The 17174-nt window shown below is 40.9% G+C and overlaps 1 protein-coding gene across 1 annotated transcript; it reads left to right on the plus strand.

Moving 5' to 3' along the window:
- The first annotated feature begins 335 nt into the window (after positions 1-335).
- On the plus strand, positions 336-13537 carry LOC108604583 (neuroendocrine convertase 2). The gene is made up of 12 exons (XM_017994114.1): positions 336-1023; positions 8233-8340; positions 8663-8930; positions 9037-9074; positions 9941-10017; positions 10412-10500; positions 10859-11034; positions 11114-11427; positions 11487-11720; positions 11784-11948; positions 12005-12122; positions 12183-13537. Exons 1-12 carry the CDS (start codon positions 766-768, stop codon positions 12342-12344), a joined length of 2007 nt encoding a protein of 668 aa, XP_017849603.1. The 5' UTR covers positions 336-765; the 3' UTR covers positions 12345-13537.
- The last annotated feature ends 3637 nt before the right edge of the window (positions 13538-17174 follow it).

The raw sequence follows: 17174 nt of genomic DNA on the forward strand, positions 1-17174 counted from the left end.
AAAACAAAAAGCCAGAAGCAGCGGGTCAACTTCACTGTATGGTGACGTCCAAGCTGCAAAGCAATAACAAAGCAAAGCTTAAGTCACTCACTCTCTACGCCGAGCAGCTGCTTGAACTGTCGTGTGTGCGAGCAGGACGTCGCTAGTGTACAAATCGCATTGCACTGTGTGGGCGCGCAAAGTTTTTAGAGCGAGTCCCAAAGCTTTCTGCACACGAAGCTTTCGTCGTAGCGCTTTGAATGGTGCGAATATATTCATAATGGCGTCCATTGACGACTCTGGCAAACAGTTTTCTGCGCGCAGCGCCATCGTCTAGTTCGTGGCAGCGCATAACAGTTATAAAACAAAATAGAAATACATAAATAAAGCCCCAAAAGCAAAGAAAATATTAAAAAACTTTAAGTAAAAGACAGTGCAAGTCGTTGTGTGTGCAATTGCGTATTAAAAACAAAGCACGTGTTGCCGGCCAATTGCAGTTTTGGCTTATGGATTTTACGCTGTGTGTTAAGTGAAGCGCGGAATTTATTTTTGACACGCTGCTTGCTGCATACTCAACCCCCAAAAAAAGACGCACACACACGCTCCAAAAAAAAAGGAATTTTTTTTTGGTCAAAACAGCCACAACAACAAGTAAAGTGTGCACGTATTTGTGGCGCCAGCGTTGCCCCATCGTCACCAGCCAAATAATCAAAATCAAACAACAAATAAAACAGCAAGCAAAACCAAAAGCAGCGAAACTTGCAGCAAGCGCCAAACGCTTGAGAAATGTTTATAGCCGCAGCTGCATGGAGCTTGGCTGCTTCATGGCGACTGCTGGGCATCGGTATGCTGTCAATGGTGGTGCTGCTATCGCCGCTGCTGATGTCCCAGGCGAGCGCTGGAGCGGGCGCTGGTGCGGGCACTGGTCTATTGGGCAATCAGGGAGTGTTCACTAGCTCGTTTCTGGTGCGCTTTCGTCGCTCCGTTGGCAATGAATTCGCCCACAAGGTGGCCGATAAGTATGGCTTCGACAATCTGGGACCGGTAAGTAAGGCCCGGGCCCAGCACAATGTTCATTCATTAAGTTGTGCGCTGTGAAAAATCAATTATTTGTTGTGCCGACGGCGTGGGCTGCAAGTACGCACTTGACGCTGCACTCGCTCTACACTCTACACTCTGCTGGTGGTTGCCAGGCTAATTATGCTTCTTAAGCACGCGCCAGCATATACACGCGCGTGTATAAATTTACTTTATATAAAGCGTTGTTAGGCCTGCATGCGTCGAACTTCCGCTACTGAAGTTGTGTAAAATTTCCATTGCCTACAGCTAGGCGCTGCCAGGCTTTAAATTTCAACGCAATTGAGCACAAGGTCAAATTTAACAAACAAACAGCGCCAGCATGCAATATACATATTTAATAATGTCAACAGCAATTTACAACACATGGCTGGCTAATTTTCTGCTGCCATTGGCCGCAATGTATTACACTTGTTGCGTTGCTACATAAGTCGATTGTCTGGCTGTTACATTTTTAATTAAAGCGCAAGAATTATGTAGCCGTCGCTATCAATTCGCACACTTAATAATGTCTGCCTGCTTGTTGCTAGTGAGTGCTGAGTGATTTGTAAGCTTAGACGTTGTCTGGTTGCAAGTGTTGGCTCGTGCAGCTCGAGCGCTGCTGCTGTTGAGCTTGTTAGCTGACATTTATTGCGCCACCAACAGCAGCAACAACACCAGCAATAGCAGCAGCAGCTGCAGTATGGCATCTAAAGTACACCCGTGTGCTGTTTCGATTACAGCGGCAAAAGGCTGTCATGGCAACAACCTCCCAGCCTCTTGCACAACTGAATGACAGCCAGCTAACTTACAAAGCATTGCAGACTGTTGCGTATCGCAACTAGATTGCGATTAAAGTAGCATACAGATATGTGATATGATTTAAATTCCAGTCAATATAACTTTAGTTGCAATTGCAGACAACAAACAGTGTTGTTCTTTGAGACTTTTCCCAATTAGAATAAACAGTGTTGCTGCTTGAGACTTTTGCCAATTAGCTTACGTACAGTTTTAAGCCTTGCTGAGAAATTATGAATTTCTTCAATTAGAAATGCTATTGAGTACGGCTTTAAGCTACTTGCTTTTTGTTTGTTGTATTTGCTTTATTTGTTTACAACTGACATAACAATTTGACCTTTCATACAGTTTTATTGTGTATTTGTTCTCAAATTGTCGTACCCACCAATTTTTCTAGCCGACGGCAACTCAATGCTTGGCACTCATCAAATATAGACCCACAGTTAATTACAAATGGGGCAATACAGGCTGCACTTTATCTATAAATTTCTCATGCTAAGCTAAACAACAAAATTCCATCAGTAAATTTTGCAGCGCGCTTTGTGGGGGGTCGGTTGGCAATAAAATATTTGTGGGCACATATAACCGCAAAAAGGCAGCAACAACAAAAAAAAAATGAAAAAATCTGTTGCTCTTACGTCAATCTGTTATCCGGCATACGAAATCAAATACGCTACAACAACTGCAAAAATATAAAAGGCAACGCTACATACATAGCATATGGCAAAGAGAACGCGCAGGCCTATGCTTCAAATCGATATTACGTATACGCTGCGTATGCGAAGTAGCAAGCAGAGTCTTATCTATTGAACAATTTGTCCCACACAATTTTTATGGCTTTTAATGTTTGCAGGGCGCTTATCAGCGCACGGACTTTGGCGCTAAATGATAATGTTTGCTGCTATAAAAATATAGATAGAAAGCTAGTGCACATTGATTGAAGGCAGAGCGTAAAATGCTACTGAAAACATTTAATGATATATTTACTATAATTGACAGACATTAACACGTGTTATGCAAATTGCAGCTGCTGCAGCGACTGTTGCGTGGGTAGTTTAGCTAAATCACAAGTCAATTTCATGCTTTAATGAAGACATATGTTTTATAATTGTTTTGTCAGTTAGAGCATGCCAAAAATTCTGACAGTTTTGCACACCCACGCAGAGAGCAAAGCAAACGCCCACACGCACACACTAAGAGATATATACGGCGTTTATATGCAAACTGATTTGTTGCCTTTTGCTGGCAAGCAGCGTACTTTGAGCTGCTGCTGCTGCTTCGGCGGCTAATGCCTCAAAGCGCCTTGTGTTTTTATCTTTGTGGCGCTTAAAAGTTTTACTTGCGACTTACTGCTGTAGCCAGTACGCGTGTTTAGCCGCTGGGCATGCAGAATACTTTTGCTGTAGCCGTGCCATTTTTTTTCTCTCTCTGTGTGTGTGTGTGTACCTTTGCCTAAGCGTTTGTGTTATAAGTTGAAAAGCTGACAAGCTGCACACCTGTCAACACACTGAATATCCTTGCACAAAGGCATTAAGCTGTTGTTTAACAAGCGTGTGCCTAAGCCTTGACAACAACTTGTTGCCCACAAAGCTTAAGTGCAGCGCGCCTAAATCTAAATGTAAATCTAGCTACAAAGCAATCATTTAAGCAGCTTATAGCATAGCATAGCAAGAGCTGCTTGCATATTAAATGCAACGGAATGAGCACAACTTCATTAGCATGCCATTCCCCATTCTAACTAGCGCTGCTACTCGCATTTATTATGCACAAGAGCACAAGCAGCAGAGTTGCTCTCATTTGGCTACACGCTTATTGCTAGCATATGTTTATTTTTAGTAAATTTGCGTTTGTTTTCATTTCATTTGCTGCGAAATGAAAAATGAGTTTAGAAATTCAACTATGGTCTACCACAGCATTTGCAAATGTTAAGCAATTTGTAACTCGCAGAAAAAACATATGTCGGCAAAAATTCAAGACAAATAAAGGACTGCACGTCTGGCAAACAAAGACCTTGGGCAGACCAACACACACACACACACGCACACATAAGAAAACACGAACTGAAAATAATAAATGAAATTACCACAGGCATGCATGGCTCTCTCTCTATATATATGGCAACATTATATCACGTATACGCAGCATTGTATGCCAAAGTCCAGTCGCATTATTTATTTATTTTTAGTGCCATTGCACATGAGTTCAATGCTTGTCTTTGAGCTTCATAGCTTTAATTGCTTAAACAGTTAAGCTGCTACTAACGAGTTCACACTGCTTTGAGCCATTTTGTGGACAAACTTTAATGGAAACTGACAACTTTTCGTTCGTTCGTTTTTTTGGGACCACATGCAAATATTTGTCAAGCAGCTTGTTTGCATTTTGGGTTCAACATTATACACGTGCTGTGCTAAGCTTAGCAATTTTAATTGTGTGTGTGTGTGTGTGGGATTTAATGAAAATTTAATCTATACATAAGCACACACACACACTTAGCACTAATGCTTGTTAGCCAGTTTTTGGGGCAAATTCTATAATTAATTGCTCGCTTGCTTGCGCAGTCTGTTTACAAATTACAAAGTTTTGAGAGCTCAAACATAATTAGTTCTATAATATACTTGTATTAAAACTATTAATCTTAATTCAAGTCCTTTAGATTATGCTGCGAGCTTTAGCCAAATATTATGTTTGCATTTTGCGTAAATGTCAAAGTGCACAGAGCGGAGAAAGTGCTCAAAGCTTTGTGTTTGTATATTTAGTGGCAGCCGTCAGGATTGGCAGGATAATAAGATAAAATCATTAAATTTAATTAGCCAGCAGCAGGCAAAGTGCTGCTGCTCATTTCAGTTACTGCTCGCTGTCTGCTTGTAATTGAAAATCACGCATACGCAGCATGGCGCGCAGAGTAGAGCAGCGCACAGAGTACAGAGCACAGTCAATGTCAACAGTGTGCTAGATAATTATTTTTGCCTAGCTTGAGCTGGCGGCAACTGTAGTTGTCCAACCTCTGTGCTCCAAATAACAAACCGACTTAAGTGATTATGAAGGGTCGGGTCAACATGACGCTCTCTCATTCACTCACTCACTCACTGTTTATATGGTGCTGCTCTAGTACTTATATCGATTGTTAACATGGCCTTTGGTTCTTTGCTTGATACGACCCAGTTACCAACAGCTGTCCAAGCACTGCACTCTTAATTAAAATGCTGCTCGTTGCTGCGGCAATAAAGCTGCCAGCATTTGAAGCTTGTTGCACATAATAATAATAATACATGCAATTAAAACTTGCGCCATCGCACTAATGCTCATTGTTGTTTATTTACTGGCACAAAAACTTTTACATTAGAGCTAAGCTCAGAGCTCACACAAATACAAATACAAATCAAAGCTAAAGTAGCAGCCGCACAGCCAGCACCAAGTTAGGACAATGACTGGCACATGCCAAAAGCTTTAATCAAAGCCTATTAGGCCTGTTGTCAGCCAAGCTGCCGGCCCAGCAGCCTGCTGAATTATTCAACAGCTCTTTTGCCCTCACTCATTTGCATTTCTCTCATTTGCCACCTGCCACAGCACAGCACAGCACAAGTTGACGCATATTTATTTCTTGCCATTTCACTGTGATGAAATTTACATGACGCCTCATTGCGGCCGCGACTTAAATCTGCAATCATTTTCAATCCAATCCAAATGGCAATATGCTGTCTGACTGTCTGTATATACAATATATAATGTTTTATTTGAGTTACAAGCAGCAGCGCCAGCAGCATACAATATCGTTTTTTATGGCATGCAAATATCATATAAAGCAACAATGGCGCTTTTATGTATTGAGATTGATTGATTGATAAGTAAAGCATTGAGTTGCATTTAAGCTTTTAAAGCAAAGCGTAGTATAGCACATAAATTTAAGCATAGCAAGTACATGCGCACTCAAGCTAATCTATTATCATTGCTGGCTATTAAACTTTGCTATATTTATCTAACTACTTTATATTGATTTCAGTAGCTAGCTACTGAATGCGCTGGCTACTGATAAAGTGCCTGTCACTGATAAAGTCGCTAGCTGAGTACATTTATTTGCTATTTGTAGCGCTGGATTTGAGTGTCAAGCGACATGGATTTGTGGCAATGAACATTTCTAAGCTGCGCACTAACAAAACTGTTGCCTACATCTGAGCGCTGAACTGAAATTAATTTTCATAACAGGCGTCATCATAAACTTTTATAAAACTAAAGCTTTTGCATAATGCCAGCACAAAAGGCCACCTGCCTGACATGACTGACATGACAGCTTATATATAGCGTATATAAATTTCATAAATAAGTATCTATGCATAGTCTGCTTGCATATTTATGTGTGCATTGTTCTTGCAGCTTTTTGTTTGCCCATCGCTTGTGACGTTGTTGTCAACACTGGCGCGCTGCTGCGTGTATTTTGTTTAAACATCTATAAATATCTACAGTTGACAGCACTTGTAAGATGACGTGTTACACCCACACAACAACACCCAGTGTTTGTATTTTGCAACTAACATAGACCACGATTTGCATATTAGATGCGCAACAAGTGCCAGCAGGCAAACATTAACTGCTGACTAATTATAGACGCCATTTTGGCAGCCAGCACTTAAATGTGGCTTAAAGCATTGAGCAATGAAAGTGTTGCCAACTTAACACATACAAAGACACACACGCACAGGCGCGCGAACGCGCGTGGGTTTTGCTTGCGGGCAGACTACAACTTGGAGGTTCGTGATGTGGACATGTGGACATGTCATGAAGTATCTGCTGGCTTAGTCTGACTTTGCTTTAGTCCACGTTATCAGGCGCTGTGTGACACTTTATATTTATAACATGCACACACGCGCATTTGTTGTTGTTTTGTTTTGTTCGACCCACTCGAGTCAGAGTTTTATTAATTTTGTTGCTACTTTTTTTTTCGCTTGCTTATTTTCACTTTCGCACTGTTGTAGCTGTTAGCGCCATATGCTTGTTTTATTAGAAATAATGCAAAAATTATACAGTGATGTCTAAAAATATACACACACATATATACATATGTGCTGCATTATTATTAATTTATATGCCAGGGCAGGCCAGACAAAGACCTCAGGCGCAACACACGCAGCGTATGCTTTATGTATCTATAATTTGTGTGTGTGTGTGTGTGTGTGTGTGTGTGTGTGTTAGACAGCTCATTTAAAGGACAAGCTGCCTAATGCACAACAGCTGTTATGTTGACTTTATGCATACATTAATAGCTCATAAGCCTAGGCAACCAATTTGTGATGGACATGGCGTAATAGTCAGTCAAGCATCAAGTTCAAGCTCTGCTCATTTGCTGACGTAGCAGCGCTGCTCGTTTTAATGAGTTCAAATGCCAAAATAGGCACGCAAATTATGCAGAACATACATACAGAAGGGTCAAAAGCAGCCTTAAAATGTTGTATAACTAAAATAAATATAATCAGGCGAGCGCGCTTTGTCTTATTTTGACATTTTCTGTTTGGCTTTTGCCAGCAGCCAATTTGCATTACGCGTTTTATTGTCTAAAATCTGCGCCGCTGCATAAATAAATAAAAAATGGTTGCCCTTTTTTAGACAGACAACACAGCCAAGTACACTTAGGAATATGCATGTCGGCTCAACTTTTTTCTTTGATTTACCTTTGCGCAGGTGTACGATAAGCCTTTGGCTGTAAATATAAATAAGCTTGTGGGTTGCGCATATGTGGGCGTTGCCGCGGCTTTATGTTAATTGCAGCAAAGCATAAAATTCCTAGAATTTCCAGCTGTAATGGAATTATAGTAGAAAAGTTAAGCTATGTTTAATAAACAGTTGCGTTGGCTGCTGCTGCTGCGTTATTTATGAAAAGTTCAGCAAGCAATTTATTGTCAGTTTCATCAATTTTGGTCATTGAGCAGTCTCATCAAGCGAAAGTTTTTGGGCAGGCAGGCACTTTGGGGACTGGGCGGCAAAACCTCGGCACATATTGTGCGTAACTTGATATGCTATTTATTGAAATTGCATTGAAACCAAAATGGAAAATTACTGGCTTGGCTTGGCTATGGGGTTGGGGTTAGGGGCAAGTTTATGGTCTCAATTTACCAAAAGCGAGAGCGTGAGGCCAAGGCCGTGCCTGATAACTAATGATGAGCTTGTGCTGAAGATGATGCTCATGACTGGCAATTCAAAACTCAATTATGGCCACCACACACACACACACACACGCAAGCTGGCAACTGGGGAGTTGCCCAGCTAGACTCAATTATGGCTCAATTAAGGCGCTTGCAACAATAACAAGCGTTGTATTAATGTGCTAAGCTCAATTAGAATGAGTGTGCAGCTTGACTAATGAACATATCTCTCTCTCTCTCTTTCGCTTTCACTTTATTTTTATAGCTGGTAGGCGCTGCTGGACAGGAATACCATTTCAAGCATAGAACCTTGCCGCATGCTCGCTCACGTCGCAGTCTAACGCATACACGCGCGCTCAAGAGCCATCCCTCGGTGAGTATTAAGCCAAGAGAGCGAAGAGCTGACAAGCAGCTTTCTTTTGAAATTTGAAATCTCTGCGTGCGCAAAATGTCAAAGTTCAGTTCACATTAGTTGCCCATTGTCGACTGCATAGCAACTAACCACAATGCTGCGAGCTTTGCTGCTGCTGCTAATTAATATTCCAAATGCATAACGACAGCCAAAGGGTGCCAATTATTGAACATTCCGAGCATTGTTTGCCTGCAATTGCTCGTTAGTTTGCTCATTTGCATAGCTTTGACCCACATAGGCGAGCGTTGACAGCAGGCTTAACATGCTTTTGTTTATTTAACAGGTGCATACGGCCGTACAACAGCCGGGCTTTCGTCGCGTTAAGCGTGGCCTGCGCCCGCAGGTGCCCGCCATACATGGCGTACACTTTGCCGCCACTGTGGCCGAGCGTGGCGCTGATGTGGAGCCCACAGATCCCTACTTTCCCATGCAATGGTATCTAAAGAACACCGGACAGAATGGCGGCAAGGTGCGTCTGGATCTGAACGTGCAGGCGGCCTGGGCCCAAGGCATCACCGGCAAGAATGTGACAACAGCCATAATGGATGATGGTGAGTGTGTGTGTGTGTGTGCATATATTTTATTCAGCGCACAGCATTTCATTTAATTTCAACTTTATTTCAATTTTAATGTTCGTTCTCTCTCGTGTGTGTGCAGGCGTCGACTATATGCATCCGGATCTCAAATTCAATTATGTGAGTGAAAAGTAGCATAAGCAATTCTGGGTGTGTGAGTGGCTCGAAATTATATTTGCTTTGACCAAAGCAAAGCGAGTGCTGCACTTCAATTTAATTAAACTGAGAGTCAATTTCAGAGAATGCCAATTTGTAACCTATATGATTGCTTTTTGCTGCTAATAATAGTATTAATTAAATGCAGTCTCTCTAGGCGGCAATTAGCGATACGATACGATACGAGTTTAATTGATTTCAAGTGCAAAGCTACATTGAATATTTATCAAAAGTCAATAGGCGCGCATGCTGTGCATGTTGTAAATAAATAATAAATGAATTTCGAGTGAGCTCAGCGGTTCAATTAATTAGACTAAGCCACACAAGTGCCTGGCACTAGTTAACAAATGTTTTGAGCATAAAGTTTCATAAGCAATATAAGCCAGCATTTATAGAATATTATATAGAAGATTATTAGATAGATTTGTAGCTTATACTAAAATATTATAATAATTTAGTTACAAAAAATTTGTATTTTGTATTTGTAAGTTGAAGCACAAATTTAAATATTATTCATATTCATAAGTCTATATATCTTTAAATCTTCATATCTATATATATACAAGCATTGTTTATTGCTGAGATATTCATAGAACTCATTGCAGATTCAGAATTTGGGGAACGCTTCTTAGCTTTTTTCTTACTTAAACATAACGACCCAACCGATTATATAAATATTTATAAAGAGCTCTCAGGCAAAATGTCTGTGAACTAGTGTAGTCAAACAAACTTAGCTAGGCATGTATATTAAATAAACTTCAATGCACTTAAAACTAACCACACAAAGCTAACTAAACTAATTGAACTCGAACTCATGCTACTCCACACAGAATGCCGAGGCGAGCTATGACTTCAGCAGCAACGATCCTTTTCCCTATCCGCGCTACACCGACGATTGGTTTAACAGGTGAGTGCTGAAAGCAAACGCGTGTGGCTTTAAGCATAGTTTCAGCCAAAAGATGTCTTGCATGTGAAAATATGTGAAATGCCATTTACAAGCTGTCAGTTTGACACATGTGAATGTGCAATTGTTTAAATTGCCTGTCAAATAACGAAGACGAAGACAACAGGCAGCAATTGTAACGAAAAAACAATAAAGAAACCAATTTGCGCATGTTTTGCTTTCGTCGCTGTTTTTGTTTGCATTTAACTTTTATATTTACTTTTGGCTGCTTTCCTACGCGTATTTAATTTGCAGCGACAACAGAAAATTTTCTTGTGGTTTGGCTTATCATTTTTATGGCCCTACTCTACCGCTAAGTTATAAATACAGAAAGTATAACGGTTTAACATATTTACAGTCATGGCACTCGCTGCGCTGGCGAAGTAGCTGCTGCCAGAGATAATGGGATTTGCGGCGTGGGCGTTGCTTATGATAGCAAAATCGCAGGTAAGTGAATATATCCGTGGGCTAGCTATAGCGAACGCAGCTGTAATTGTAAGCGGCTGTCTGGCATTACGTATACGCAGTGTCTCTTTGGGGACAAGCCAACAAGTGCTTAAAGTTATGCAGTGCCGCCGTCTGTTTAATGACACGACTGGGAGAAATCATGTGCAAATCGTACGATAAAATTCAAGCAAATCAAGCCAAGCGGCTGTGCAAAGTTCGGCGCTGCAGACGCAGACGATTTTACGATTGCCATAAAGCGTTCAAATGAAAGCGAATATATATGGCCAGAGCATAAATATTGATTTATAATTTCCGCCATAACGATTAATGCATACTTAACGCTTCGCTCGCACCACAGGCATACGCATGCTGGATCAGCCCTATATGACGGACCTAATCGAGGCCAACTCCATGGGCCACGAGCCGCACAAAATTCACATCTACAGCGCTTCCTGGGGACCCACCGACGATGGCAAAACGGTCGATGGGCCACGCAATGCCACCATGCGCGCCATTGTCCAGGGCGTGAATGAGGTAAGCGCTTCTAGCTCCAGCTCTAGCTTGTTGTGCTGAGCTTGTTTTTATCGTTGTTCATTTTGCGGCACACCCGCAGGGCCGCAATGGACTGGGCAACATTTATGTGTGGGCCTCGGGCGATGGTGGGGAGGAGGACGATTGCAACTGTGATGGCTACGCTGCTTCCATGTGGACCATATCCATTAACAGCGCCATCAATGATGGCCAAAACGCGCACTACGACGAGAGCTGCAGCTCAACGCTTGCCTCCACCTTCAGCAATGGCGCCAAGGATCCCAACACAGGCGTTGCCACCACCGACTTGTACGGCAAGTGCACCACAACGCATTCGGGCACCAGCGCTGCCGCACCCGAGGCAGCTGGTGTCTTTGCCTTGGCCTTGGAGGCAAAGTAAGCAAAGCAACTCTCGCTTAACTCAGCATTTATGCTAATGCATGTTTGAACTCCAGTCCACAGCTCACTTGGCGCGATATACAGCATCTGACAGTGTTGACATCGAAACGCAATTCGCTGTTTGATGCCAAGAATCGATTCTACTGGACTATGAACGGCGTTGGCCTGGAGTTCAATCACCTCTTCGGGTTCGGTGTGCTCGATGCGGGCGCTATGGTTACCCTAGCTAAGCAATGGCATTCGGTGCCAGCGCGTTATCATTGCGAGGCGGGCGAGATAAAGCAGGCGCAGTAAGTGTCAGACACACAACAAGCCAAAGTCAAGTTAATTACATTTAAATTTAATGCTTTAAGGCCAATTATAATGGGACGCTCGTTGTTTTGGGAAATCAAAACAGATGCATGCAAGGGCACAGATACGGAGGTGAACTACTTGGAGCATGTGCAGGCTGTAATAACAGCAAATGCATCACGTCGTGGCGATCTAGAGCTCTTCCTTACCTCGCCCATGGGCACCAAGTAAGTTAAGCTCCAATACTTTGCCTATGCGCACTTGTTAAAATGATTGCTTATAGATCAATGATTCTGTCGCGTCGCGCTAATGATGATGACCATCGTGATGGCTTTACCAAATGGCCTTTCATGACCACACACTCCTGGGGCGAGTACCCACAGGGCGTATGGAAATTGGAGGTAATACGCTACCACACTTAACTCAACTTACTTACATATATTATTTGTTTGCTTTTGCAGGCTCGCTTTAACTCAGCCCAAACGCGCTTGGGCCATCTTATCGAATGGTCTTTGGTGCTGCATGGCACAAAGGAGGCACCTTATCGCACCTTGTCGCCCTCCTCGCCGCACTCCAAGCTGGCCATTGTTAAGAAAGCGCACGAGGATAAGAAGATGAAGTAATTGGTGTACCCAAGCAGCGTGGCGTCCATATTACATTGAGTTCTCTCTCTCTCTCTCTCTTTATAAGTTTTGAGTGTTTGCAGCGCATTTGATTGTGCTGCTGGCTGTGTTTTGGTTTTCAAATGGGATTGAATTGTAACTTGAGTCTACTAACTTTATGATTTATGCGCAGGCTTTTAGGAATTTGCTCTAGTTGAATATTAAATTGAGCTCAAAGTTCACCTAAGTTTAATATAAAATTCTCAGTTGCTAGGTCTATGTACCTTGGGTACGTCAGGCAGCAGTTTTGATGCTTCAGTTCTTCGTTGTTATGGGATTTTCAAAAGCGCACAGTTTTAAAATGTAGAGACACAAATTTTTGCATTAACGTAAAGTAACATAAAGTAGTTGAAATACAAACAGACAGACACACATACACACAGATACATACATACATACATATATAGCAAAAGGAAATCCGTTAGAAACGTTAACAAAAACAGGTATAGCGTAGTCGTTGAGAAAGTTATGGAGCATTGAAGCGAGTACATTAAACTAAACGTCATTAACTTGAAACTTGAAACTGTCTTGTAAATGTATCTACTATATCCTCCCCTATATATATACATACATAACGTAACTATTTATAGCTGTGTACTATGATGCTCCTAGACTCTAACTCTAACTCAAACAATTGACTAGCTTAAAGTATTCTAAAGCCATCTTATTTGTCCTATATTAAAACATAAAATGTTGAACTTATAAATGTGGCACACTGCTTCCATATTAAAGCTGTCTATATAAATATACTTATATGATCTAAAATATTTAATTTATAATTTTATTTAGTTACTTATACTTGCATGTAGATTGCATTTAATACGCAGTTTTCAGTTTATTTCGGGGGCCAAAAGAAAAACAAAAACAGAACCATCATAGCATTGTTTAGAATGAAATCAAAAAAAGTAAAATGTGTTATATATGAGAAATATAAAAAAAGTTAACGTACTTAGCGCATAAGCAAGTGCAGCTTTGACTCCATGTGTAGAGCGCGTGTAAACAAATAAAAATTTTATTTGTGCATTGCGCATTGTTAAAGTTCTTGGTTTAAAGCAGAAGCAGCAGGCTAGTAACAAAGCATAACTATTATTATATGAACAAAGTATTCAAAGTACATAGCATAATGTGTAATAAACATAAACCTTGACATATGGTACATATAAATAATAAATATATAAATATTATTATACAAGAACCGTGGCTAAAACATACATACATATATCAATATTTACATATAAATGTAATATAAATAAATATATATATATATACAGACATATAACAAACAGAATATTTATATTAAAAGAGCAACATATATTGATGTAAAGTTATATTTGATGTTGTAGAGATTATACACCGCAAAAAAAAAACAAACAGTAGAACAAAGCTATTAAATTTCAGTTTCAGAAACACAAACTTTGCCGCAGACATCAATATTACAACTAATTTGTTTGTTTGATTTATTTGTTAAACACTGTTAAGTTGAATTTATGAAAAACGCTATGAACAAGTAAAATAAAACTATTTAATTTTGTAAATAAAAGTTGAAACGGCTGTCAAATGCATTTGTAATTTAGTAGACTTAATAAAGCTTTTAGCTGGCGCTGCAACCAAACTCTACACAACAGAAGCTTGAGCTTTAAGCCTTGAAAAGCTGTAAGCTGTGTCCTGTGCTTTTAAAGCTTTTGCTGGCACTGGGTTTGGTATCTAGTGCAGCAAGCAGTAAAGCAATTATGTCAAATGCTTGCTAAATGAAAACAAAAGCAATTAATTATGCTTGGCTATTTTAGGCGCCCAGCTTGGGGACATGTTTGCTAAAAATATAATTAATTATAGCCAATTAATATAAGATAACATATGTGGTTTCAATTTGCTGCTTAAACTGGCAGCTAAGCCGAATACTGTAGTCTGCAACATTCTTAGAACTAATTACAATTGAAATATTGCCTGCAGCTTTAAATTTATCAGCTATACAACTTACTCTGATATATTTTCTAGCTCAAAGTTCGAGCTTGAAACAAATGCACATGCCAACGACACAGCAAACTCAATTTATAGCGCGATATCCGCCATTTAGCGCCCCTGGGCGTGCTCAACCGGCAAAAAAGGCTGCCTACAAGTTTCTGCGCTAACGGAAATGTTTATTAACTATAAATTGCGCAGCGCCAGCGCAACAAGCAAACTAGCTAGCAAGGAAATGAACAAACATCAAGCGCGCCCGCAAAAGCAAACAAACCCAAAAAAAAAAAAAACGCGCACACACAAAGAAAAATTTGAAAAACGAAACGCCTACGCATTCGAAGCTTACCAAAAATGTTATGCTATTGGCAGTGTCGGCCTCTCTGTGTCTTCCATAAATCATTTGGCTGCGGGCATATGATAAATTGTCATACTAATTGTTTTTAGCAAAAGGCAGACAGGCGCTGCTGCTGCTGGTGCGGAGCTGCGGTCGAAATTCATGTTGGAAGCAGCAACAGCAGCAGCTACAGCCAGCAGCAGCGTTTTCCAAATTTAAAATGCCAATAGGCAAAATGTACAATTTGCAGCGCCCATTAGCAATTTGCATGTCATTTGAGCGTTAGACAGAGTTTTTAAGCAAGTGCAAGCAACATGGCGTATGCGTAACTAAATTTATGGCCAACTTTAATTGCTTAGCAACAAGTCGCAATGGTCAAACTACAACTTGTACTAGTTACAGCTATAAGCTACAAGTTTGCCTATGCAAATAAGTTTACAACAAGTAACAAGTTTTTGATTTATGACACGTTTATAATGACAGCGAACGTTGCTACGACAACAGCAACAGCAACGCCAACAACAACAACAACAACAGCAACAGGTTTGTTGTCACATCTGCTATGCGCCGCTTCGTTTCGTTGTCTGCTTTAAAACAATTTCCAACTTATACATTTTATTTTCCTTTTTGTGTTTTTTGGAGATTTGGGCAGGCCAATCATTTGACACTTTAATGAACTGCCCGAGGGCTCGCGTGTGTCGCAGCCGCCGCACACAGTTCGCTACACTCGAGCGCATTTCATTAATATTAATGACACATTTTGGTCAGTTTTCGTTGTGTGACCTGTGAAATGTTTTTGTTTTTTGTGTGTTTGGGGGCCCGAAAGTGCAATTTAACAACAGGCCAAGACCGCAGGTCATTGGTAATTTGTACATAATTGCAATTTAATTGAGCCGCGTTGAATGCCAACTAAATACAGATCACATCTCTGGTGATTTAGGCGCCCCCTAATGCATTTGATTTGCTGACCTTTGAACCACCCCACACAGCGCTAGAGTCAGAGTCAGTGCTATATATAATTACGAGGCTTACAGGCTATATATCTATAGTGTGGCTGTTGATGTCATGATTTATGGCCACGTGCCAGACCTTTGAAAAATTTTAATTAACACAGCGCCCAACGCCACAGACAAACCACAAAATATCGATATCGATTACCCCGCCTATGGGCGTGTACAGCCCCCCAAAAAAAGAAATTTGCACAGCCAATCACAACAATTTGCTTTCGCTTTCGGCTCACTCTCTGACTCTCTGCCTGGCAATCTTATCATTTACTTTAACGTTAGCAACTTTAGTGCCATTGCCGTCGTTGTATCTATTTGTTATTGTTTTAGCTTAGTTTTGTTTGCATTTTGTCTAAAAGATAAACAAGCAATTGGCACTGCCACACTGCTCTCTGACCATGGCAACAATGAACCTGACCCAAGGACATTTTATTTAACTTTGAGCGCACACAGCGATTGCCGCCGCTCCATATCATTGATTTGACAGCTGCCCCAGCAAAAAAAAAAAAAACAAAATAGGTGGAACTTTTGCCGTGCGCCTGTCAGCGTGGCCAACTTTTGGTATCTACTACTATGTTGCGTGCTTCCCAGTGGAGCAGGCACAGAAGTGTTTAGATTAAGCGACGCTGCTGCGCACTGAATTAAGCCCGTGGGCTATGAAAAGAGCGAAAATTTAGTTAGCAATGTATTTTAAATGTAAATGCTGTGGCGTAGGTCAGATACACACACAAAATGCTTTGTTTGCTGACCAGTTGGCTGGTCTGAAAAATGGCGTCTCATTATGTTCATAAGTGTATCATGGGCCTGTTGCTTCCGCTTATAGAAGCAACACGCACGCACACAATGATAGAATTGTTTACTTATGCAGGCATATAAATCTAAGTAGCGCTCTAGTCGAGAACGAGACCGAGACTCAAGACTTGAGGCTATATGATATATATTCATTGACAGTTAAGCAGCTATTTGCAGTTGCTAGCTGCTTCCATTATCAATTAGAGCACACACACACACACACGTATGCGGAGTTAATCAGATTTATGTGCAGCAATCAAGACAATTAGGCAGCAAGACTAGTTGCTGCATGTTAAATATTATTTATGCAGTAGTTTGTGTTCTCTCTCGAAGCTCTCCAAGGAGTCATTTGTGTTTAATTTAAGCATATTTGTTGCCTAGACAATGTGCCAATTTGCTGGCTGCCAACCAGATGCTTTATCTTGCCCTAAATGCTGACAAGTGTCTGTTTGTTTGTTTTGCTGGCCAACAGACGCCGCTGCCAATGCAAATTGCAAATTGCAAATCGCAGTTTGTCAAATTAATTAATTATGCTTATTTCGCATAGTTTAGCGTTTGCTTTTGTAGCTGCCGCCGACGCCACTAACAATGTTTATGCAACAAACCAACCAACGCCCAGCAACAACAACAACATTGTTGTTAATGCTTAAATGCTCATTTAGCTTTGATTAACTGCGCGCCGCGTTGTTGCAACAGCCGAGA

This window comes from Drosophila busckii, chromosome 3R, assembly GCF_011750605.1.
Source record: "Drosophila busckii strain San Diego stock center, stock number 13000-0081.31 chromosome 3R, ASM1175060v1, whole genome shotgun sequence".
Classification (NCBI taxonomy): Eukaryota; Metazoa; Arthropoda; class Insecta; order Diptera; family Drosophilidae; genus Drosophila; species Drosophila busckii.

What these genes read in the sequence shown, in the direction of transcription:
- LOC108604583 (XM_017994114.1), top strand. Translation starts at nt 766, where the DNA reads ATGTTTATAGCCGCAGCTGCATGGAGCTTGGCTGCTTCATGGCGACTG. An exon ending in TTATGATAGCAAAATCGCAG is followed by an intron (nt 10,501 to 10,858) that starts GTAAGTGAATAT and finishes CTCGCACCACAG; the next exon opens with GCATACGCATGCTGGATCAG. An exon ending in ACCTCGCCCATGGGCACCAA is followed by an intron (nt 11,949 to 12,004) that starts GTAAGTTAAGCT and finishes GATTGCTTATAG; the next exon opens with ATCAATGATTCTGTCGCGTC.